Here is a 24178-nt window from a genome sequence, read left to right on the forward strand (position 1 = left end):
AAATCAATTTAGTTATATATATATATATATATATATATATATATATATATATATATATATATATATATATATATATATATATATATACATACATACACCCACGTGCACACACGTATGCAGTACCATATAATTGGAATACACAAGAATGTGATATACCGGGGAAGCGGAGGGGTAGGAATAAAAACAGACAAGGTTTGAGACAATATAATATATACAGAGACAAAAATAACACCGAAGTCGTCAGTGTTAGATCAACACGTTCCATGACGTATCTTTCCTCTTCTTTGGCAAAGCACGACGAGAAAGCCACGCCCACACCACCTTGCCATGCCCCTCCTCCCAACTCGCACTGAAACTTCCTGATTTTCCTCGGAGCTGCTGCCATTGACTCGTGAACCCGTCATCATCAGTCGCACGTCCCTCGATCGGACGGACAAGTCATGGCTTCGCCCCGTCGGGCTTGCTTGTGCTTGGACACCTTCGTGTATGACATTCCGCCCCTCGTCATGCAGTCTCTGTGCCGGGTCATGGACACCTGTGACGGTGCCGTGGGTTACCGGGCTTTGGGTAAGTGTATGATAATCAGGCAGTTTACGTCATGTCCGTTGCTGTGCGTTCCTCGTGCGCGTACCTTGGTTTATCTTACATTGTGATAAATAAATACCATGTTTACACGACTGTTTAAGCACTTGATGTCTTGACCCTGATTAATTATCTATCTATGCTTCGTGCTTACCAATTCACAGTTAAATACCTGTACCGGTACCTGGCTATTTCACCATTGGAGGATTGCAAACGATGGAGCACTGGTCTTGTTGATGAATTGTGTCGGTTCTGGGTGGAGCAACATTTGATAAATAAGGTAGTTAAAGTAGGTAGTAGGTAGTTAAAGTAAAAGGGGAGTTTTATTTGTTGGTGGAAAAAGGTTTTTGTCTATTTGAAAATATTTAATACCTTTGATGAAATAATGAGTATAAATATTGTTAATGCGCAACTCGAGGACTTCGGTATGTGTAAACAGATGACTAAACAGTTTGTTGGTGTACCTGCACCTGTACCTGTCAGTGGAAACATAAAGCGAAGATTTCCGTTGTGTGTTTATATCAAACAGGGCAATCGTTCTCCGGGTGAGGTTTATTTAACACAATTGGTTTGAACCTTTTATTTATGATTTGAACTATATTATTTAGTTTGAACCTTTTATTTATGATTTGAACTATATTATTTAGTTTGAACTATTTATTATTTAGTTTGGACTATATTATTTAGTTTGAACTATTTATTATTTAGTTTGGACTATATTATTTAGTTTGAACTATTTATTATTTTGAACTATTTATTATTTTGAACTATTTATTATTTAGTTTGAACTATTTATTTATGGTTTGAACTACACTTTTATTTATGGTTTGAACTACTTTATTTATTGGTTTGAACCAATCGTTCTCCAGGTGAGATTTATTTAACACAATTGGTTTGAACCTTTTATTTATGATTTGTACTATATTATTTAGTTTGAACTATTTATTATTTAGTTTGGACTATATTATTTAGTTTGAACTATTTATTATTTAGTTTGGACTATATTATTTAGTTTGAACTATTTATTATTTAGTTTGGACTATATTATTTAGTTTGAACTATTTATTATTTTGAACTATTTATTATTTAGTTTGAACTATTTATTTATGGTTTGAACTATACTTTTATTTATGGTTTGAACTACTTTATTTATTGGTTTGAACCAATCGTTCTCCGGGTGAGGTTTATTTAACACAGTTGGTTTGAACCTTTTATTTATGCGTTGGTAGTGGGATTATAAGGAAGTTGAAAGTTTTGTTCAGAGCTACCAAGATCACACCCACGTTTGTGGGTCACAGCAGTGAAATAATGGAGAGAGTGATCACAGGTTGGTGGATCCCATTGAAACGTTAAAAAATGTCACGAGAAAGCGAAATCTATTTGCATTTCAAAGCAAACCAACCTATAAATTATCTCAAGAAAGTAGATCAGGATCCCATGAAACACAAGGAGCTGATACTCTAGGTCCCCCACCTTTTGGGTGGTGAGGAATAGATCTGCGTAATATGAAAGCTAAATTTTCAACGGTTTTTAAAATCTCGTGTTCACTAAGCTGAGTTACTGAGATGGTTGCCATGGCAACAAAATTCAGCCAATCACAGCCGTGGTCCAGCCAGATTGAGATATTGTAATGTGGAATATATATATCTGCAATATGAAAGCTAAATATTAAACGGTTTTTTAAATCTCGTGTACACTAAGGTGAGTTACTGAGATGGTTGCCATGGCAACAAAATTCAGCCAATCACAGTCGTGGTTCAGCCAGGTTGAGATATTGGCATGAGGAATAGATAAGAACAGCACTCGCCACTCAGTAGAGATAGCATACTTCCGCAAACCTGAACAGTTTACGTTTTGTATCCCACCGATAGGCCAGATCTGGATCCGGACCTGAACCAAAATCTAATCGGCTTGTTCCAACTCATCCAGACATCCACCACGTTTTGTCATAACTCGTCCACAAGTTTTTGAGATATCGTGCTTACAGATAAACAAACGGATGAACACATAACTTCCATCCACTTTGAGTGGTGGAGGTAAAAATTTGAGTTTGAGATCAACCCAATGATGCCAATGCTTTCTTCCACTTCCAGCATGACATGCTGAGCTTTTGGGATACAGTTCATTTCAGCTCGAGTATACAAATCGCCATTTATTTGTGGTCCATTGAATTTGAAATTTGAGTTAAAGTCACAATTCTGCTTTCGTTTGCTGTTGTGTATATAATGATCACTACAAGCAACTCCAGGTATGGTCTGTCATTATTATATATTTTTTCTATAAACGCTTCACCCTTTATCTTGGCTTAAACATGAGAGGAATGACCAATAGGTGGGTGAGTATTACTCGAACATACTGTTCCCCCATTAGAATGATTTGTTTCTCCAGTCTCTCTCTCTCTTAGACTATCTCCTGTACATTCACTCACCTGTGCACTTGTCTCCTGTGCATGAGTGTGTGCGTGTCTCCTATGCGTGCATGCCTCCTTCTGTAGATGAGCGTGCGTGTTCTCCTGTGCATGAGCGTGCGTGTGTGCCTCCTTCTGTAGATGAGCGTGCAGGCATGCCTCCTGTGCATGAATGTTCGTGTCTCCTATGCGTGCATGCCTCCTCCTGTAGATGAGCGTGCGTGTGTGCCTCCTCCTGTAGATGAGCGTGCGCGCATCCTCCTGTGCATGAGCGTGCAGGCATGCCTCGTCCTGTGCATGAATGTTCGTGTCTCCTATGCGTGCATGCCTCCTTCTGTAGATGAGCATGCGTGTGTGCCTCCTCCTGTAGATGAGCGTGCAGGCATGCCTCCTCCTGTGCATGAATGTGCGTGTCTCCTATGCGTGCATGCCTCCTTCTGTAGATGAGCGTGCGTGTGCCCTCCTGTGCATGAGCGTGTGTGTGTGCCTCCTTCTGTAGATGAGCATGCAAGCATGCCTCCTCCTGTGCATGAATGTTCGTGTCTCCTATGCGTGCATGCCTCCTCCTGAAGATGAGCGTGTGTGTGTGTCTCCTCTTGTGCATGAATGTGCGTGTCTCCTCTGCGTGCATGCCTCCTTCTGTAGATGAGCATGCGTGCATGCCTCCTCCTGAAGATGAGCATGTGTGTGTGCCTCCTCCTGTGCATGAATGTGCGTGTCTCCTATGCGTGCATGCCTCCTTCTGTAGATGAGCATGCGTGTGTGCCTCCTCCTGTAGATGAGCGTGCAGGCATGCCTCCTCCTGTGCATGAATGTTCGTGTCCCCTATGCGTGCATGCCTCCTTCTGTAGATGAGCATGCGTGTGTGCCTCCTCCTGTAGATGAGCGTGCGTGCAGCCTCCTGTGCATGAATGTGCGTGTCTCCTATGCGTGCATGCCTCCTTCTGCAGATGAGCGTGCGTGCATCCTCTTGTGCATGAGCGTGCGTGTCTCCTATGCGTGCATGCCTCCTTCTGTAGATGAGCATGCGTGCATCCTCCTGTGCATGAGCGTGCGTGTCTCCTATGCGTGCATGCGTCCTTCTGTAGCTGAGCGTGTGTGCATCCTATGCGTGCATGCCGCCTCCTGTCGATGAGCGTGCATGTCTCCTATGCGTGCATGCCTCATATGCGTGCATGCCTCCTTCTGTGGATGAGCGTGCGTGCATCCTATGCGTGCATGCCGCCTCCTGTCGATGAGCGTGCATGTCTCCTATGTGTGCATGCCTCCTGAAGATGAGCGTGCGTGTATCTTCTTGTGCATGAGTGTTCGTGTCTCCTATGCGTGCATGCCTCCTCCTGAAGATGAGCGTGTGTGTGTGTCTCCTCTTGTGCATGAATGTGCGTGTCTCCTCTGCGTGCATGCCTCCTTCTGTAGATGAGCATGCGTGCATGCCTCCTCCTGAAGATGAGCATGCGTGTGTGCCTCCTCCTGTAGATGAGCGTGCGTGCAGCCTCCTGTGCATGAATGTGCGTGTCTCCTATGCGTGCATGCCTCCTTCTGCAGATGAGCGTGCGTGCATCCTCTTGTGCATGAGCGTGCGTGTCTCCTATGCGTGTGTGCCTCCTCCTGTAGATGAGCGTGCGTGCAGCCTCCTGTGCATGAATGTGCGTGTCTCCTATGCGTGCATGCCTCCTTCTGCAGATGAGCGTGCGTGCATCCTCTTGTGCATGAGCGTGCGTGTCTCCTATGCGTGCATGCCTCCTTCTGTAGATGAACGTGCGTGCATCCTCCTGTGCATGAGCGTGCGTGTCTCCTATGCGTGCATGCGTCCTTCTGTAGCTGAGCGTGTGTGCATCCTATGCGTGCATGCCGCCTCCTGTCGATGAGCGTGCATGTCTCCTATGCGTGCATGCCTCATATGCGTGCATGCCTCCTTCTGTGGATGAGCGTGCGTGCATCCTATGCGTGCATGCCGCCTCCTGTCGATGAGCGTGCATGTCTCCTATGTGTGCATGCCTCCTGAAGATGAGCGTGCGTGTATCTTCTTGTGCATGAGTGTGCATGTCTCCGATTAATTTTATTAAATTATTTTCTCCGCAGGAGGTATAAAGCCGGCGGTCCCATCTGCCACGTAGACATATTCTATTTCCATATCACAAGATACTTTGACTCATGACATCTTTCACAAGAGTCAGCCAATGAGTCAGTGTCAGGACCATGTAGAATTTGTCAACAGTCTCTGATAAAGATGTTACTGATGCTTTGCGGAATTTAGATGTTTAATATAATTCAACCTAACTTCCTACTGAGATGGTTTGGGCATAAAGCCACCATCCACATCTGGCTGCACGATTCACCAACATATTGTAGACAGCCTAGGCCACATCGTTTGGACAGTTATCTCATCTCACCTTTGATAGCCTATAAACATGGTGGAGAGGGAGAGGGAGGGGAAGGGGAAGGGGGCAGCAAGGGCTGCACAGGACAGGATATGTGTGTGGATACTGCTGGTGTTTGCATCGATGTCACATCATCAAGAGACCCACTGAGTACTCGTACTGTGTACATACAGCTTCGGTACTGTTATGGAGAAATCGGTGTCGGGCGATGTAGATATTTTGCCATCATTGGATTGCAATATTCTAATGTTTATGCGTGTTGCTTTTACGATATCACTTTGTTATTGTTGTGTTTTGTTGTGTTCTAAATTTCCGCTTGTTTGGTTGTGGAGCAAATTATTTTATTTAGTTGGCAGTAACTACATTTCCGCTTGTTTGGTTGTGGATCAATTTGAATGAACTAGCTTGTTAATTCATCTATCTATAATTCCAGTAATCTCTGTGTGTTTGTTTGTACGTTTGTTTGTCTGTGACCGCTGTTTCTCGACAACCACGGGTCCGATATACTTTAAACTTGCCAGGTATATTGCTGGGGACCCGAGGATGTGCCTTTTCAAGGTTTCATATTAATCGGACAATTACTTACCGAGCTATGTCCAAAAAACGATTCAACCAATCAGAGAGCAGCGAGCTATCGCGTGTGCCGAACGTGGCGGACACACTCTGCCTCGGATGGCACATTTGAGAGCGTATTCATTTATTTCACGTTTGCAAACTATGTTGGCGCTATGTTGGCGTTAAACTATGTTTTAAAACTAATAAAAACCCCGGGGGGATTGTCACTGTACTCGCAAGCCGTTCGCCGTTCGCTTTGGCGTTGCGAATGGACCAAAACATTTCATGCACCAAACCATTTCATGTAAAGCGTTCGCCGTTCGCTTTGGCGTTGCGAATGGACCAAAACATTTCATGGACCAAACCATTTCATGTAAATAGAGGGGGGGATATAATTTTAGATATAGATATAGTACGGGCATGCCCTAGTCTATCTATAATTCCAGTAATCTCTGTGTGTATGTTTGTATGTTTGTATGTTTGTCTGTGACCGCTGTTTCTCGACAACCACGGGTCCGATATACTTGAAACTTGCCAGGTATATTGCTGGGGACCCGAGGATGTGCCTTTTCAAGGTTTCATATTAATCGGACAAGTAGTTACCGAGCTATGGCGATTTCTTTACCAAACTCCGCAAGCCGTTCGCTTTGGACCAAACCATTTCATGTAAATAGAGGGGGGGGATTGTCACCGTACTCGCAAGCCGTTCGCTTTGGACCAAACCATTTCATGTAAATAGAGGGGGGGGATTGTCACCGTACTCGCAAGCCGTTTGCTTTGGACCAAACCATTTCATGTAAATAGAGGGGGGGGATTGTCACCGTACTCGCAAGCCGTTCGCTTTGGCTTTGCGAATGAACCAAACCATTTCATGTAAATAGAGGGGGGGGGATATAATTTTAGATATATATATAGTACGGGCATGCCCTAGTATGTAGAAAGTCTTCTCTGTTCTTCAGGATAGCTCGGTTTGTGTTGTTCCATCGTCGGTGTAGTCTCGTCTTGAATTTCCCTTTCTCTCACCTGTAGACACAATTTACCCAATCTGGTCAGCCACATTCTTCCCTCTAGGGCCACAAAACAGCTGGTCGTCACGACCTCAAGTCACGCTCCATCCATACTCACAATCTCTTTGACCCCAAACACCCTCATTCCCAAGCACTCATGTTCCCCCTGGTTATTGGCATTTTTCTCCATCGGCCTCACCTCTCTTAATTTGTTAGTTGTCGGTTGATTTGTTCATTTAAAAAAAAAGTTTTTAAAATGTTTTTTTTAATGTTTTTTTTTTTTTTTGTATGCAGAATCGAGGGTCTTGTAAGAGCTAACACATTGAACATGAAAACATGCACAGACACATAAAACATGCAATGAAGGGAGTGGGGGACAAGAGGGGGAGAGAGGGAAGCACACAAGCAAAACAACAGTAGAGAAAAGGTACGTCGGTAGATCTGTGGAACGGGGAGGGCTGGGGGAGGAGGGAGGGGTACATGGTATAAAGCAAATTAACACTTCTAGGAATTTCAGGAAAGAAGTTGGGGATTGAAAGAGGTGGATTTGGGGTGTTTTAATGGGGGTAGAAAAGATCAAGGTTTTGGATGGGGGAAGACAAGAGATTGTGGTGAACAGCTGTATCAAAGACCTGGAGGGAGGAGAGGAATTGAAGTGAGTGTGGGAGTTTATTCCAGAGGTGGGAAAAAATGAGGAATTAAGGAGTGAAGGTGAGCAGAGAGTCTTGATTTTGGCAGTTTCACCAGAAGAAGGTTTCTCGCAGATCTTGTGCAACCTGCAGGAATATTTGGGGGACAGAACACAGACAGAGCAGTGGGAGCAAGGCTGGAGAGGAGTCAATAGAAGACAGAAAGACCATCTACCTGCCTGCGGTGAGAGAGAGAAAGGCCCTCAGAAACAGCTTGAGAAAAGCCCTCACTTCACCTTTTCTGTTTCAGCCTCTATTTCCCCATCATCTTATGGCTGTTTTTTTATTTTATTTTTATGTATACAGGATCGAGGCTCGTGAAAGAGCTAACATTAATCACACAAAAAGTCAAACCGACACATAAAACACAAAATAAGGGGAGCGGCAGACAAGATGGGGGGAGAGGGGGAAGGAACAAACACAACGTTTGAGAGCAGAGACATCGAGAGAACTGTGGGAGGGAGAGGGCTTGGGGGGAGGTGGGAGAGGTATAAAATATATGGACACTGCAAGGACTTCCAGGAAAGAAGTTGAAATTTCAAAAAAGTGAATCTGGGGTGAATTAGCGGGGGTAGAAAAGATCAAGGTTTTGGATGGGGGAAGATAAGAGATGGTGATGAACAGCCGTTTTAAAGACCTGGAGGGAGGAGTGGGATTGAAGGGAGTGGGGGAGTTTGTTCCAGAGGCGGGAGAAAAGAGGAATGAAGGAGTGAAGGTGAGCAGAGAGCCTAGATTTTGGCAGTTTAACCATAAGAGGGTTGCTGGCACATTTTGCGTGGCCTGTAGGAATATTTGGGGGACAGAGCCCAGAGAGAGCTGGGGGAGCAAGGCCGGAGAGGAGTCGGTAGAAGACAGAAAGACCACCAACCTGCCTGCGGTGAGTGAGTGAAAGACCCTCGGAGTTAGCTTCATCGCGGGAGATTCCAATGATTCTGAAAGCTTTGGTTTCAACAACGTGAAGCCGAGCTCGGTGTGTTTCATCTTGTGTTGCTTGTTCACCCCTATGTGGCCTTTTCCCCCTACTCTTTATCTCATTCTCACTTCTACACTGCTGTTGGTGTTTTCCCTTTTCCATTTTGTTCCCTTCCATTCTGCTCTCAATCTTCCACAAGCCTCGTTCATGTTTATAAAAACAACTCCAACGAGCATCATTCTGGCGCAATGTTATTTCTTTGTTCGTATACAGCACAAGGCTGTTATGTGGGGCAGCATTATGGGCTGAGGGCGTGGCTGTGCCGCTGATGGAATGCTCTCTGTAGGTTAGGGCAGGAATTTCGAATGGTGTCGATGGCTCACCTACTCTTCGCAAAGTACACCTTGGGATCTTTGACGTCCACCAACGAATGCTGGCAGTCCGGATGCTCGTTTAACGTACATGCCAAGGAAGACACACACATCAATGAATCACCCTGCACGCGAAACACCGGAATGAGAGTTTTTAGCTGGGTCGGGATTCAAACCAGGCTAGATATCCTGGAGGCGTGTGTGTGTGTACCTCTCGAGTCTAGGCCATCCTTGCCCATTGTTGGAGGCTATATTCAGTTGGGCATGTTGTAAAATGCAATTATTTGGACATATAAGCACAAGCTAGACTATTGGAAATAGTTTCTAACATCTGATAGGGCCTTGACTCACTTTCACTCCATATGTCGTTTGGCATTCTTCAGTCACCCACTCATTTTGCATAAGAATAGGTTATCCATGTCATCAGCCTCTATTTCGTCATCTCGAGCATGGCACCAAAAGGTCATTCTGCCCAGACATGTCAGCCAGGAAGGAAATTGCCAAATTATCCTGGGCTTGGCACAATAAAAGTTTGATCTACAAACGATTCCCTGTGTAATCGGAGGTAAACGCTTTGTTTTTGGTTTTGCATTTTGTGACTGTCATGGAATTTATCCAAGACCTCGTTCACAGGAGTGAGGCTTTGTTGAAATCGATTCACACAAGTCCTAGGCACACAAGGAATTAACGTATTAGCTATTGAACCGTATAAAGTACAAGTATACCGTAAAGTTTACTCAAGCATAGTATAAAGACCAAGCCATCTATCTGGTCTTATCAAGATGAATGCAGCGCAGACCAGACCAGAACATAAAGAGCGCTCGACTATATATCTATCTATAATTCCAGTAATCTCTGTGTGTATGTTTGTATGTTTGTATGTTTGTATGTTTGTATGTCTGTGACCGCTGTTTCTCGACAACCACGGGTCCGATATACTTTAAACTTGCCAGGTATATTGCTGGGGACCCGAGGATGTGCCTTTTCAAGGTTTCATATTAATCGGACAAGTAGTTACCGAGCTATGTCCAAAAAACGATTCAACCAATCAGAGAGCAGCGAGCTATCACGTGTGCCGAACGTGGCGAACAGACTCTGCCTCGGACGGCACATTTGAGAGCGTATTCATTTATTTCACGTTGGAAAACTATGTTGCCGTTAAACTATGTTTTAAAACTAATTAAAACTACTATCTATAATTCCACGGGTCCGATAAAAAACACCGTACTCGCAAGCCGTTCGCTTTGGACCAAACCATTTCATGTAAATAGAGGGGGGGGATTGTCACCGTACTCGCAAGCCGTTAGCTTTGGACCAAACCATTGCATGTAAATAGAGGGGGGGGGGGGATATACTTTTAGATATATATATAGTACGGGCATGCCCTAGTATATATATATCCAGCACGCATTAGATCACCACGCCCCAGAATCTCCCTCTTCTTCTTCTTCTTCTTCAGTTTCACTGCAGTGACTTGATAGTTTATTGGGGTCGTATAATAACCCTTGATGTGTTTTAGGAGTCGATTGCGAGGGGATTTGATTGCGATGTTTAAGATAATACAGGGTGTGGACAAGATAGGTGCCGTGCAGTTTTTCAGCAGAGTGGGCATTGTATACCACCAGGGGCCAAAGCTTGAGGGTAAAGAAGATGAGAGTTAGGATTGTTTTAAGGCAGGGGCCTTTCAGTCACAGAGTGGGTAATGCATGGAATAGTCTCCCCAGAAAGGATAGTGGTAGCAGAGTGTGTGGATATGTTTAAATGGGATTTAGATAGGTAGCCTACCTGTATGCAATGGAGATCGAGGGGTGTGGGGACATTGGCTTATGAGATACTGGGGTTGGTGCAGCGCAGGCATGATGGGCCGAATGTCCTCCTCCTGCACCAAAGTTCCTTGCGAAACCTTGCGTGTGTATCACAATTAGGTTATTGTGTGCTTTTATTAAAGTAAAACCTCATGGTTTCCTGTTATGGAGGTTTACCACCTCTAAGAACAAAAGAACGATGCATTTTGCTGAAGATCCGATAATAATTTGATGACATCTCATCAGATGGCATGGATAACTCATCGGAAGTCGAAGAGGACATTTGGCTTGAAATACTTAGACTTGTTTAAAACCGTGACGGTCCAGTTTTTGAGGTGAGATATCTCCGTCTCCAAGCTGCCTGGTCCTGCGCTTCACCCCATCGTTCGTGCGTTGCTCCTTTTACGCTTCCAGCTCTATGGAAAGTTGTCAAACTGCACCCTGACACAAAACAAGACGAGGTGATTCCGTTTTTAAATAGCGTACAAATGGGGAACCTTCTACCGCAGAGCATACATAGGAGAGGGTATAAACATTCATCCAATCATCCATGGACTTTAACATGAGCGGAAAGAAAGTTCCTTGCTGTCTCACTTTGATTAATAGTTTATTGGAGTATTGTTGTTCAAGGGTAACTGTGGTCAGTCTAGGGAATATCTTTCCAGGTTTCCACTCAAGGTTGAGTGTTTCTGCAACTTGTGAAGAACTTCTTGGGCTTGTGTATATATATACACACACACACATGTTGGTATCATCTTTGAGCCACAACCACCCTCTCCCCAAAATCCTTGGCTATCCCCTATGTTCCATCTGCTCTTTTTCACTTTTCTAACCGACCCTGCTAACCCTTTCTCCCCAACCATACCGTTACTACTGTATTACTAATGACACACACACACCCCCTCAATTATGTCAACCTCGTGTGGTTGCCAGAGAACGTTTTAGGCCCATGCCTTTCACGAACTGGCTGACCAGGCATGACGTTCGACTGAAGGTTGTCGGAATTTGTAATTTGTTCAAGGTGCCGTCGATAACTCGCTCGCTCTTTGTGAAAGACACCATGGGATATTTAACATCCACCAACAATCAATGCTGGCATGCAGGTCCGACGGTGTAACTTGCATCCAATGGATGGGCTCACCCAACGATGTGCGACTTTGCATGTCAAACACCTGGGTGACGGTTTAGAGTTGGGTCAAGAGTCAAACCCAGGCTAGACAACTGGGCATGCTCATATTTCCGGGCAGTCCTGCCAGCTCCTCATTCTGACACAGACTGTGCTCAAAATGAAGAGTGTTTTGGAACATTGCAATCCTAAAATAATTAAGCCAGTTACACACTGATGTGATTCATTTGTGCCAATCTTGGGTGATTTGTCTTTGCTTCTGGTGTGCCTCACATTTGAGTGTATGTCACAAATATCTTGTTCCGAATCGTCCGAGAATCACCACGTAATTGGTGTTGAATATGATGTGCTCTACTCACTGAGTGAATTGCCTACAATTTGGCAAAGTGTGTGGGATTTCTGCACAGCTGACGCCCCCTCACATCTAGGTGAATCACTGTCAAATTATTTGCTTGTCGGTCATAAAAAGACAGGGTGCAGCCAGTGGAAATGAAAGTCGATTTTAAAGCTGTAAAATCGAACCGTTTTCACCTTTTTTGGCACAAATCTTTCACAAACCTAACATTCGATTGGTGCGGATTTGGCCAGGTATTTGGTAGTCCGGGCTCGACAGCTCAAAGGCAAGTGCGCTACCTCTGCACCATCCTGTCACACCTACAATATAATTATCAACCGCATGGGATTTGCACGGACAAAACGCCTCGGTGTGTCACTGGCTTTAGGTTTTGGCAAAGAAGTTGCATTTGCTTTTCAATTTTTTTTCTAAACTGCCATGCTCTATTTCTCTTCGAGGAAATTACTTTCTCTTTTTTTCCGAGGCTGTCACAGTAGTTCCTTGATTTGCTGCAAAGCAACCCACATTGGAATTTCCTGGACCTTTTCCCCTCTGCCATATCCTTTCCAAATGACGCCATCATCATCTTCCTGTCTAATTTGCCATTCGTCACAGTTTGTTTTGTAATACTTTAAAAATTCTTTATATTGTGTTTCTTTGAAAGCTTAGTCCAGTTTTCCACCATTCTACAAATTGTATACAAGTAGTCATACTCTGTGTGGTCACCTCTTTGATAAATTAAGCACACGTGCGTTTGTGGTTTTTTTTTTAATGCATAAATACATTTTAATGCAGACATTTTTAATGTCTTTGGAATTGCATATCCGGTATTTAAAACGTAATTTCAAGTTGGACTGTATTTTTAACTTTGAAAAACAAATACACCTGACTGTACTTCATGCGACCATTGCACACTGCCCCTTTTGGGTGGTGGTTGTTAATAGAAATGCCCTTTGGAGATCTCTGTCTTCTCTTTTTTTTAATCCGTTGTATTTATATTTACTTTATGAATTGGGGCTTTTGGAAGAACGAGGTGACGATAGTCGGGGAGAGGGAGTTGAAGGCAATGCATCAGGGGAATGAAAGAATGGGAAAAGAGGAAGGGGGGAAAGAGCAACAACAGACCCGAGCGAGGCCCTCAAGAGCATGCAGCCCTGCCAAGGACACGAAGTCAACAAGAAAACACATGTCGATTCATCCGGCAGGACGTGCCAATATATTACATCAAGCACGTAAAATGAAAAAGCGCCCCCAACTCGGGTTTGCACCCAACAACCCGCACCCAAAACCCAAAAAGCGCACTCATGTGAAACACCAGGATGACAGTTTATAGTTAGGTCAAGATTCAAACCCAGGCTAGACATCTCAAAGGTGAGTGCAGTACCTAATAGCTATCCTATAGCTATCTTTTCGGCTCTAATAATTTAAATTATTCAACACTCGATTTTTGAAAAAAATGGCATTTTGGATTAAAAAATTATTATTTTTTCGTAATTGCCACTTTAGAGTTATTGGTGACTAGCTTTTCATTTTTCTTCCTGATCTTCATATGCCGGCTTATAGAAAATACCGGCAGCTTTGCACGATACTAAAACCACGAGTGCTGTCAGATTTTATGAATCTAAAAGCAGAAATCCCCTTGTCTCTGTAAATCGTTACGCAAACAGAATAATCTGTGTAGTTTGTCTATCAACTTGAGGGATTGCTATAAGAAATGGATTCACTGAATGTGTAGATTCAGTCATATAGATCACTAAAGCTGTTGTGATGAAATTGATAGGCCTGGTTTTTACAGGAATCTCCATCTAACAAGCCAACACTTTCTCTTGAAGACATTCCCATTTTCACTCCACCCTCCTTTCCTTTACCTTCTTTCCCTATGATAAATTCTGAGATCCAAGTTATTTTATATTTTTAGTGCACATGGAATTTGTGAGTGTGTCCTGTGGTTTGGGTTTGCCCAGTTGCCTTCCTTACAACCCCTTTTCCTCCTTATCTTAAGGGTCCCTCCACCCGGTCTCATTTAACGAAGCTTCTGCAAATCCATAAAACATACAATGGATGTATCGGTGCATATTTTGACAACTTGTGGTGTGGATTGTTCTCTTTGAACACCATATGTACACAAACCAAAATTGTATACATTTACAAAAGCAATACATTTTAAGCTCGGTATTCTCTTGGTAACCGTGATATAGGTTTTAATTGTTTGGTAAAGGGTTTTCCCAGCTGTATTGAATGAGCACAATTTACATACAGCAAAGAAAGTGGGGTGTAAATGGTAACGACTCTTTCTCTTGTTCATTCAAGACTTACTGGAAGTAACCGTATATACATTAAACAAATCGCAATAATTGAAGTGCATTTTTATACGTATGCAGCCGAGGGCTGGAGGCAATGTGTTTTGGGGTTGTCCACCCGTTGTCGTTTTTTTGTGTTTTTTACCCACGATAACTTGTGAACGACTGAAGGGATTTAAACAAACTTGGCACAAGTATGGAATGTAATACAAAGATGACCTGATTCACTGCCGAGACCCATTCTGTGGAAGTTATTCAATTCTGGCCTCAACAGGTCTAAGGTCATGTGCTCTTTGAAAATCATTGTGAAGATCATAATTCGATTGACAGAAGCATCTGATGTTGTCTTTTCTACTTATCTCTCTTGTGCTTTCTGTCATGTGACCTTTAATTACCCCAGCCACTGAAAGTGGATGGAGGTTATGTTTTCACGTTTGGCTGTCTGTCTCTGAGCAGGATATCTCAAAAAGGTATGGACAGGTTGGGTGTGTGACATGGACAAATTGATTCGATTTTTGTGAGGACCCAGATCTGGATATGAGGATTTTTAATAAGCGATTCGTCATAATTGAGAGATAGGGCCAAAAACTATATATAGCGTGACATTTCAAAAAGTTATGGACAAGTTATGACAAAACTTGGTGGATAAGTGGATAGGTGACAAGGACAAGCCGATTAGATTTTGGTTCAGGTCCGAATTCACATCCGGCCTATCAATGGGATACAAAATGTAAACTGTTCAGCCTGGTGGAGGTATGCTCTCTACCCATTACCCCTCTAGTTTTTCTTGTGACCGTTAATCGATATCAAATGTAATAGTGGGTTCACATCTAACATGGGCAGAGGAATATCCATTGACATGTTCACGTCAAATTTTATTTTCTAGTTGTACCGTTGGAATGCTCTAATGGACACGCAAAAGTAAAATCTTACTATAATTCCCAAATGTCCGTCCATCTGTTCGAAGGTGCCACAAAAACGGCTCAACCGATCGCAACGATATTTTGGGTCGGTATTCCTAGGACCCTCTGGAGTAAAATAGGCTATATTGTTTTTCCAATTTTTTCAAGTTTTCCAATTTTCCCAAACACGATGGAATAATATTTACCGATATGAACAGTGATGTGGCTTTTGTTGAAATTCTACGTACCAGGAGAGAGTAGATCGACTCCTGACGAACTCTTCCTATATAAACGTGCGGCTCCGAAGTAACATGGCAGCGTGTGCAAAGCGACTGAGAAACAGGTGTAGCGGCCGCTTCCGTGTTACAGATTTGGCGCGCACTCTTCACACATAAACGTGCGACTGAGACAGACGTGTAGCGACCGCTTCCGTTTTGCAGAATTCAATCTTTTTTCAAAATGGGCGCCATGTACTGTTTAGATTTTGATGATTTGCGTGTGATATGACGAATGGATGTTTATATGAATCGTTTAAAATAAAAAAAGCCTTCAATTTCTGATATTTTGCCTTTTCATTTGGGCTTCCCAATTGAAGCCCCGCCCGTAGGGCGGGTACCGTTGCTAGTTGTACAAAATCGACTAGTTATGAAGTTGATGAATGAATCGGTTAATTTCTTGTGGAGCACTCTTCCTCGAGATGTAAAATCTCAAAACAATTTACAAAGAATGAATGTGTGACAAAAGTAAAAATTCAGTGATAACGACTGGAATAAGATTGTATTTTAAGAGATTTTATAAACCATACTTGATAAGGCTATGTGAATTTTAAAAAGGTATCAACTTGCACAGGTAAGGAGCTGCACCACCAACGGTCTATATCCAGCTGCGAGGAAATGATAGATTCCCGTTGTTCAACTGCTGCTTTCTTAGAACAGGGATGCAAGATGTGATTTGTTTAAAAATGAAGGCAGGAGACAATTTATGTTTGGCTTTAAAGGTTAACAATATTTTAAAATCTAGACATTGGCATCCAGGGATTGAGTGAAGTGTCTTGAGGATTGGAGCGATGTGATTAAATTTACGAGCTTCAACTACAGTATGAACCTGGCAGCCATATTCTGAACAAGTCGTCAGGGCTTTATAGAAGAGGCAGGTAAGCCTCCTAACAGGTGAGTTGTAACTAGTAATCCAAGCGTCTTTTAAACAGCACTGCCACCTGGTTAAGATGTCTAGAAAAATTCAGGTACTATAGGATGGTGGCATTAGCTATGGTTTTGAGTGTGTTAGCAGCCTTTAGGAAATTGGCAACCAGTGCTATATTTGATTTTTTTTTTTTTTTTTTTTTTTTTTTTTGTATACAAGATCGAGGCTCGTGAAAGAGCTAACATTAATCACACAAAAAGACAAACCGACACACAAAACAGAAAAAACAAGGGGAGCGGCAGACAAGATGGGGAGAGAGGGGGAAGGACACAAAAGAGAGGGGGAAGAGAGGGAAGGACACAAAAGAGAGGGGGAATAGGGGGAAGGACACAAACAACATTTGAGAGCAGGGACATCGGGAGGACTTGGGGGGAGGTGGGAGAGGATTAAAACATATGAACACTGCAAGGACTCTGGGGTGAATTACCGGGGGTAGAAAAGATCAAGGTTTTCGATGGGGGAAGATAAGAGATGGTGGTGAACAGCTGTTTTAAAGACCTGGAGGGAGGAGTGGGATTGAAGGGAGTGGGGGAGTTTGTTCCAGAGGCGGGAGAAAAGGGGAATGAAAGAGTGAAGGTGAGCAGAGAGCCTAGACTTTGGCAGTTTAACCATAAGAGGGTTGCAGGCAGATCTTGTGCGACCTGAAGGAATATTGGGGGGACAGAGCACAGAGAGAGCTGGGGGAGCAAGGCCGGAGAGGAGTCGGTAGAAGACAGAAAGACCACCAACCTGCCTGTGGTGAGTGAGTGAAAGGCCCTCGGCGTTGACTACATCGCAGGAGATTCCAATGATTCTGAAAGCTTTGGCCTCAACAGCGTGAAGCCGAGCAAGGTGTGAGGCAGGAGCACCAGCCCAGAGGGGGGAACAGTATTCCATTGAGCTGCGGATGAAAGCCTTGTATGTGGTGAGGAGCTCAGGTGTGCCAAGGAAGGACCTCGCACGACGGAGGATGCCCAGTCGGCGACTGGCTTTGGAGGCCAGCTTGGAAATGTGGTTTTCCCAAGAAAGATCATGGCAGATAGTGAGACCCAAAAGCTTGAGCGACAGAACTTCTTGGAGAGGATTGTTGAGAAAGTAGATGGGAGGGTTGTCCAGTCGGTCCTTTCGGAGAGACATTGTAAGAGTGTGAGATTTGTCAGGATTGAAAGACATGTTCCACTTGTTTGACCAGTCTGTGATTTTGTCCAGGTCTGCAGAGAGTGAGGAGGCTGCAGACTGCCGATCTGAGGGATGAGGAATGGAGCGACAGAGAGTAGAGTCGTCAGCAAAGAGATAGAGAGGATTTTCAAGAGAGTCAGAGAGATCATTGATGAAGACCAGAAAAAGCACAGGGCCCAGAACACTACCTTGGGGAACTCCAGCCTGAACAGGAAGAGGAGATGAGAGAAACCCATTCAGGGCCACACGTTGACTACGACCAGAGAGGAAGTCCGCCAGCCATGCGTGGAGATTTCCATGGATACCAAAGGAGGAGAGTTTGGAGAGCAGAGCAGGGTGCCAGACCGTATCGAAGGCACGTGGAATGTCAAGCGAGACAGCTCTAATTTCCTGTTTGGCGTTGAGGACCTCCATCCATTGTTGAGAAAGCAGAAGCAGCATGTCCAGAGTAGAGTGACCAGGTCTGAAACCAAATTGATGATCAGAGATCAAGCCATTGGAGAAGAGGAAAGATTTAATATCTGAAGCAATGATGGATTCCATGACTTTGCTGATAATTGGGAGAAGGCTGATTGGTCTGTAGTTGCTGGGATCTGTTTTTGCACCTTTTTTGTGCAAAGCGGTGATGTTGGCTGATTTCCAAGCAGATGGCAGATGACCTTGAGCAAAAGAGAGGGTGAAGAGAACAGAAAGAGGGAGTGAAAGAGCAGAAGAACATGATTTTAGGACCCGTGGGCTGATGCCGTCAGGACCAGTTGCAGAATCAGAGTCGAGGGTTGACAGAAACTTTTCCACCTTGTCAGGAGGAAAGGACACAGAGTCCAGGAGCAGCTGGGTACGACTGGGTATGGTGGGTACAGAGAGGGATGGGTTTGGGACACAAGATTTAGAGGCAAACACAGAGTTGAGGCATTCAGCTTTTTCACGTGCGGAGTCAGCCGTTAAGCCGTTTGAGGTGAGGGAGGGGATGGAGGGGGAACAAACACCAGAAACAGATTTGACCAGACGCCACCAGGATTTGGAAGAGGGAGACAGATAAGAGAGTTCGGTCTTGAGAACGGTGAGATATTGTTTCCTGGCTCTCCTGAGGGTGGACACACACTTGTTTTGGGCTTTGTTAAAGGAAATGAGATTTCCTTCCGTTGGATTTGCTTTCCAGGAGACGAAAGCAAGTTGTTTCAGGGCAACAGCCTCACCACAAGATTCCGTGTACCATGGACGGGAGGAAGGGTATGGCAACTGAAGACGAGATGGTATAAATCTGTGCATGAGAGAGAGCAATTTACTTTGAAAGAATTCCCAGGATGAGTTGATGTCAGAGGCGGTAGAGATGGGAGACCAGTCCAGATGATTGATGGCTGCTTGAAGACCGTGCCAGTTGGCCTGAGTGAAATGCCAGACTCGTCGACGCTGAGGAGGCTCTCTGAGAATGGTCAGAGAGATGTCCACTTTGACAAGCACATGATCAGATGAGCCGATTGGAGCAGAAGAAGAGCAGCAGACATTTTCAGGGAAGTTTGTCATAACCAAATCCAGAAGAGAAGATGCTCCGTTGACTGAAGATCCGGGTCGGGAAATTGACAGATTGTGTCAGTCCCAGTGAGTCTCATGATTTAACCTTTGCATGTTGGAGGAATTTTTTTAACCTAAAATGGTGCAATTAGATCTGAGAATAGAATTTTGCTCTTGGTTAAATCTCATGACATTAATTGTCGCTGGCAGGTACAACAATGTATCCTCTTTTTTTTTTTTTGCTCGTGCTGCAATGGTAATTGTACGCAGTACTTCCTGCAATTAACAGCTTGATTTTTTGGAAATAATGAAATTCATACGAACTTCACTCTGACATTGACACACATTTCCTTGATTCATGTTGAAGTTATTTCTTCACTGTAAGATATGTTTAGTAAAATAAGGCTAATTAATACTCGTTGCTTATGAGTGCCTTCATTAAAGTTAAAAACAATGTGTGTATGGTAGTTGCGTGCTCAGAATATTGAAGCATATGCAGTTTCCTACCAAAAGTTATGGGGCACCATGTCCCTCCCATTTGTAAGAATTGCACACACCTTTCTAATTTGCATAACAGTGATCGCCATCTACAGATATGTAAACAGCCAGGAAACGGTTTCATTTCTCAGTTTCAGGGCGTCATGTCCCTGAGGAGAGACCTGTTTGAGAGTGGAATATATTTGACAAGTGCACACCTTGATCAAAAGATTTAAACTGTCCTAGCAATCCCCAGATCAACTGTGTGTGGAATGTCATGAATAACACACTGGAAACACAAGAGCAAACTACCCAAAACACAGATGTACAAAGTGTGTAATTCAAAGATAACTCTGTAATTGTATTGTCTGAATGAGGATTCTAATCATAATCCCACTTTACACTGCTATAGAGGAAGTGGAGTCCAAGGCCCTAGGAGGATTCTTTTATATTGCTCAGTAAAAGATTGCGGTGAAAGGTCATCCCTTTTTAATGCATATATCAAGGCTTGTCATCCGTTTTTAATGCATATATCAAGGTTTGTCATCCCTTTTTTAATGCATATATCAAGGCTTGTCATCCCTTTTTTAATGCATATATCAAGGCTTGTCATCCCTTTTTAATGCATATATCAAGGCTTGTCATCCCTTTTTAATGCATATATCAAGGCTTGTCATCCCCTTTTAATGCATATATCAAGGCTTGTCATCCCTTTTTTAATGCATATATCAAGGCTTGTCATCCCTTTTTTAATGCATATATCAAGGCTTGTCATCCCTTTTTTAATGCATATATCAAGGCTTGTCATCCCTTTTTTTAATGCATATATCAAGGCTTGTCATCCCTTTTTTTAATGCATATATCAAGGCTTGTCATCCCTTTTTTAATGCATATATCAAGGCTTGTCATCCCTTTTTTAATGCATATATCAAGGCTTGTCATCCCTTTTTAATGCATATATCAAGGCTTGTCATCCCTTTTTTAATGCATATATCAAGGCTTGTCATCCCTTTTTTAATGCATATATCAAGGCTTGTCATCCCTTTTTTAATGCATATATCAAGGCTTGTCATCCCTTTTTAATGCATATATCAAGGCTTGTCATCCCCTTTTAATGCATATATCAAGGCTTGTCATCCCTTTTTTAATGCATATATCAAGGCTTGTCATCCCTTTTTTAATGCATATATCAAGGCTTGGCATCCCTTTTTTAATGCATATATCAAGGCTTGTCATCCCTTTTTTAATGCATATATCAAGGCTTGTCATCCCTTTTTTAATGCATATATCAAGGCTTGTCATCCCTTTTTAATGCATATATCAAGGCTTGTCATCCCTTTTTTAATGCATATATCAAGGCTTGTCATCCCTTTTTTAATGCATATATCAAGGCTTGTCATCCCTTTTTTAATGCATATATCAAGGCTTGTCATCCCTTTTTTAATGCATATATCAAGGCTTGTCATCCCTTTTTAATGCATATATCAAGGCTTGTCATCCCCTTTTAATGCATATATCAAGGCTTGTCATCCCTTTTTTAATGCATATATCAAGGCTTGTCATCCCTTTTTTAATGCATATATCAAGGCTTGTCATCCCTTTTTTAATGCATATATCAAGGCTTGTCATCCCTTTTTTAATGCATATATCAAGGCTTGTGGAAGACATACAACACAGAGCAGAACACACCAACAGTCGGGAAGAGAGACAGAAGAGGGACATTTGGAGGAAGAATTGGCGAGGGGAACATGAGAGTGGGAGGGGGACACAGGGAGTGAACACATTGGATACAAGCTCAAACACTACAAGAAGAGGAAGGGAAGAGCAGGATGAAACCGAAATTGAGTAAAAAAAAAAGAAAAGCATATGGGTGGAGGTAGAGGGGAGAAAACACAATAACCTCGAAAGGAAGGGGTAGGTTTGGGGGAGGGTTAATAAGGAAGGGTAGTAAAGATCATGAGTATGGGTGGGGATGATTTAAAGAAGAGGTGGCCAGCTACCTTAAAGCCCTGGAAGGAAGAATGTGATTGAGAAAATGTGGTTTTGCAGGTGAGAGAAAAGATGAACAAATGAGTGGAGGTGAGCAGTGAGCCTGGATTTTGAGAGTTTCACCGGAAGCGGGTTACTGACAGACCATGTGCATCCTGAAGAAATCTGGTGGGGACAGAGCACGGAAATGACAGGGGGTGCAAGACCAGAAACTAGGTGATAGAGGATAGAAAGGTCACTGACCTGTCTGCGATGCAAGAGTAATGGGTCCTGAGATTCAGCTTCACCATGGAAGATTCCAATAATTTTGAGGGGCTTGGTCTCCACAGCATCACTATGTGAAAGGTGTGAGACTTGGGCATCAGTCCAAAGGGGAGGGCAGTATTTCATTGAGTTTGGATGAAGGCCTTTTCCATTGTGGGAATGTTGGATCTGCCAAGTTTCCATATTGCATGATGGAAGACGCCAAGTCAGCGACTGGCTTTAGAGGCCAACTTGTGATATGTGATTTGTGGAATAATGCAAAGTGGAATTTATTTTTTAGAGATTTTTTACAAAATAATTAAAAATGAAATACAGAAATATATAATTTACACAAGTATTCAACCCCAAGTCAATACTTTGTAGAAGTGCTTTTGGCAGTGATTACAGCTTCTTGTCTTCTTGGGTATGTCTGTATCAACTTTGTACATCTGAATTTGGGGTGTATCTCCCATTCTTCCTTGCAGATTTGCTCAAGTTCTGTCAAGTTGGATGGGTAGAGTCGTTGAACAGCAATCTTCAAGTCTTTCCGCAGATTCTCAATGGGACAATCTTCAAGTCTGGTCTTTGACTGGGCCACTGAAGGACTTTCACGTTCTTGTTCTGAAGTAATTCCAGTGTTGCTTTGGCTGTACGTTTAGGATCATTGTCCTGTTGGAACGTAAATTTTCGCCACAGTCTATGGTCTTTTGCACTCTTTGGGGGACAGAGATTTGACAAGGATTTGCCTTTATTTGGCTACATTCGTTGTTCCCTCTATCCTTACAAGTCTACCAGTCCCTGCCGCTGAAAAACATTCCCATAGCATGATGCTGTCACCACCATGCTTCACGGTAAGGATGGTGTTAGATGGGTGATGAGCTGTGCTCGGTTTCCGTCAGACGTAGCGCTTTGCATTCAGGTCAAAGTGTTTAATCTTCATCTAATCAGACTACATAATATTTTGTGTCATGCTCTCCGAGTCTTTCAGGTGCCTTTTTGCAAACCACAGGTGTGCTGTAATGTGATAGTGGCTTCTGTCTTGCCACTCTCCCATAAAGCCTACATTTGTGAAAGGCTGCAGAGACTTTTGTCCTTCTGGCAGATTCTCCCATCTCAGCCAAGGAACTCTGTAGTTATGTCAGAGTAGTCATTGGGTTTTTGGTCACCTCCCTGACCAAGGTCCTTCTTGCCCGGTTGCTCAGTTTAGTTGGACGCCAAGCTCAAGAAAGAGTTTGGGTCGTTACATATACTTTCCCTTTCCGATTGATGGAGCTCACTGTGCTTTTGGGAACTTTCAACACTCTAGAAATTGTTTTATACCCAGATCTATGCCTCCTCACAATTCTATCTTGGAGTTCTATGGACAGTTGCTTGGACTTCATAGTAGAGTTTCTGCTCTGGCATGCACTGTCAGCTGTGGGACCTTGCATAGAAAGGTGTGTTTCTTTTTAAATCATGTCAATTCAATTGAATTGGCCGCAGGTGGACTCCAATCAAGTTGTAGAGACATCTCAAGGATGATCAAAGGAAATTGGATGCACCTGAACTCAATTTGGAGTGTCGTAGCAAAGGGGATGAATACTTATTGACATTTCAAAGATATTTCATATTTCAAGGATCAAAGATATTTCAGCTTTTAATTTTATAATAAATTTGTAAAAATATCTATTTAAAAATTCCACTTGACATTATGGGATATTATGAGCATATCAATGACAAAATTTCAGTTTAATCAATTTTAAATTCAGGTTGTAACACAACCAAATGTGAAAAAAGGCAAGGGGTGTGAAAGTGAATACTTTCTGAAGGCACTGTAATTGGAGATAGATATTCATTCATTCATTATCAGAGTTCAAAGACATATTCCATGTGTTTCACCAGCTCGTGATTCTATAAAGGTTTGCAGAGAGAGAGAAGGGGCTGCTGCCTGTCTACCTGAAGGTGAGGGACACTATTACAGAGGGGTTTCATCAGTCATCAGTGAAAAGTGAAAGGTGGAGTCATCAGTGAAAAGATTAGGGGTTTTCCAGAGAATCAACAAGATTGTTGATGAAGATTAGAAATAGGACTCAAGAGACTGCCTTGGGGCATTCCAGCCTTGACTGGGAGAAAAGTCCCCTCTTTTTGCATCCCGTTTCCTCTACCCAAAGCTTTCGCCGCATCCTGCACCCTCCCAACGCTTCCTTCACTGCCCCTAACAGTATGCTTCCCCCCAGTATCTCAA

The 24178-nt window shown here is 43.2% G+C and overlaps 1 protein-coding gene across 2 annotated transcripts in view; it reads left to right on the plus strand.

Annotated features, from left to right (window-relative positions):
• The first annotated feature begins 345 nt into the window (after positions 1-345).
• LOC137425157 (interleukin-1 receptor-associated kinase 3) overlaps positions 346-24178 on the plus strand; it is a 61325-nt gene continuing 37492 nt past the window's right edge. For both annotated transcript variants that reach the window (XM_068113297.2, XM_068113298.2), the window contains exon 1: positions 346-567. In XM_068113297.2, the coding sequence (XP_067969398.2) occupies positions 441-567 (127 nt within the window). In that variant the 5' untranslated portion in view covers positions 346-440. The remainder of the gene's footprint in view (positions 568-24178) is intronic.

This window comes from Myxine glutinosa, chromosome 4 (assembly GCF_964187855.1).
Source record: "Myxine glutinosa chromosome 4, kmMyxGlut1.1, whole genome shotgun sequence".
NCBI classification, from domain to species: domain Eukaryota; kingdom Metazoa; phylum Chordata; class Myxini; order Myxiniformes; family Myxinidae; genus Myxine; species Myxine glutinosa.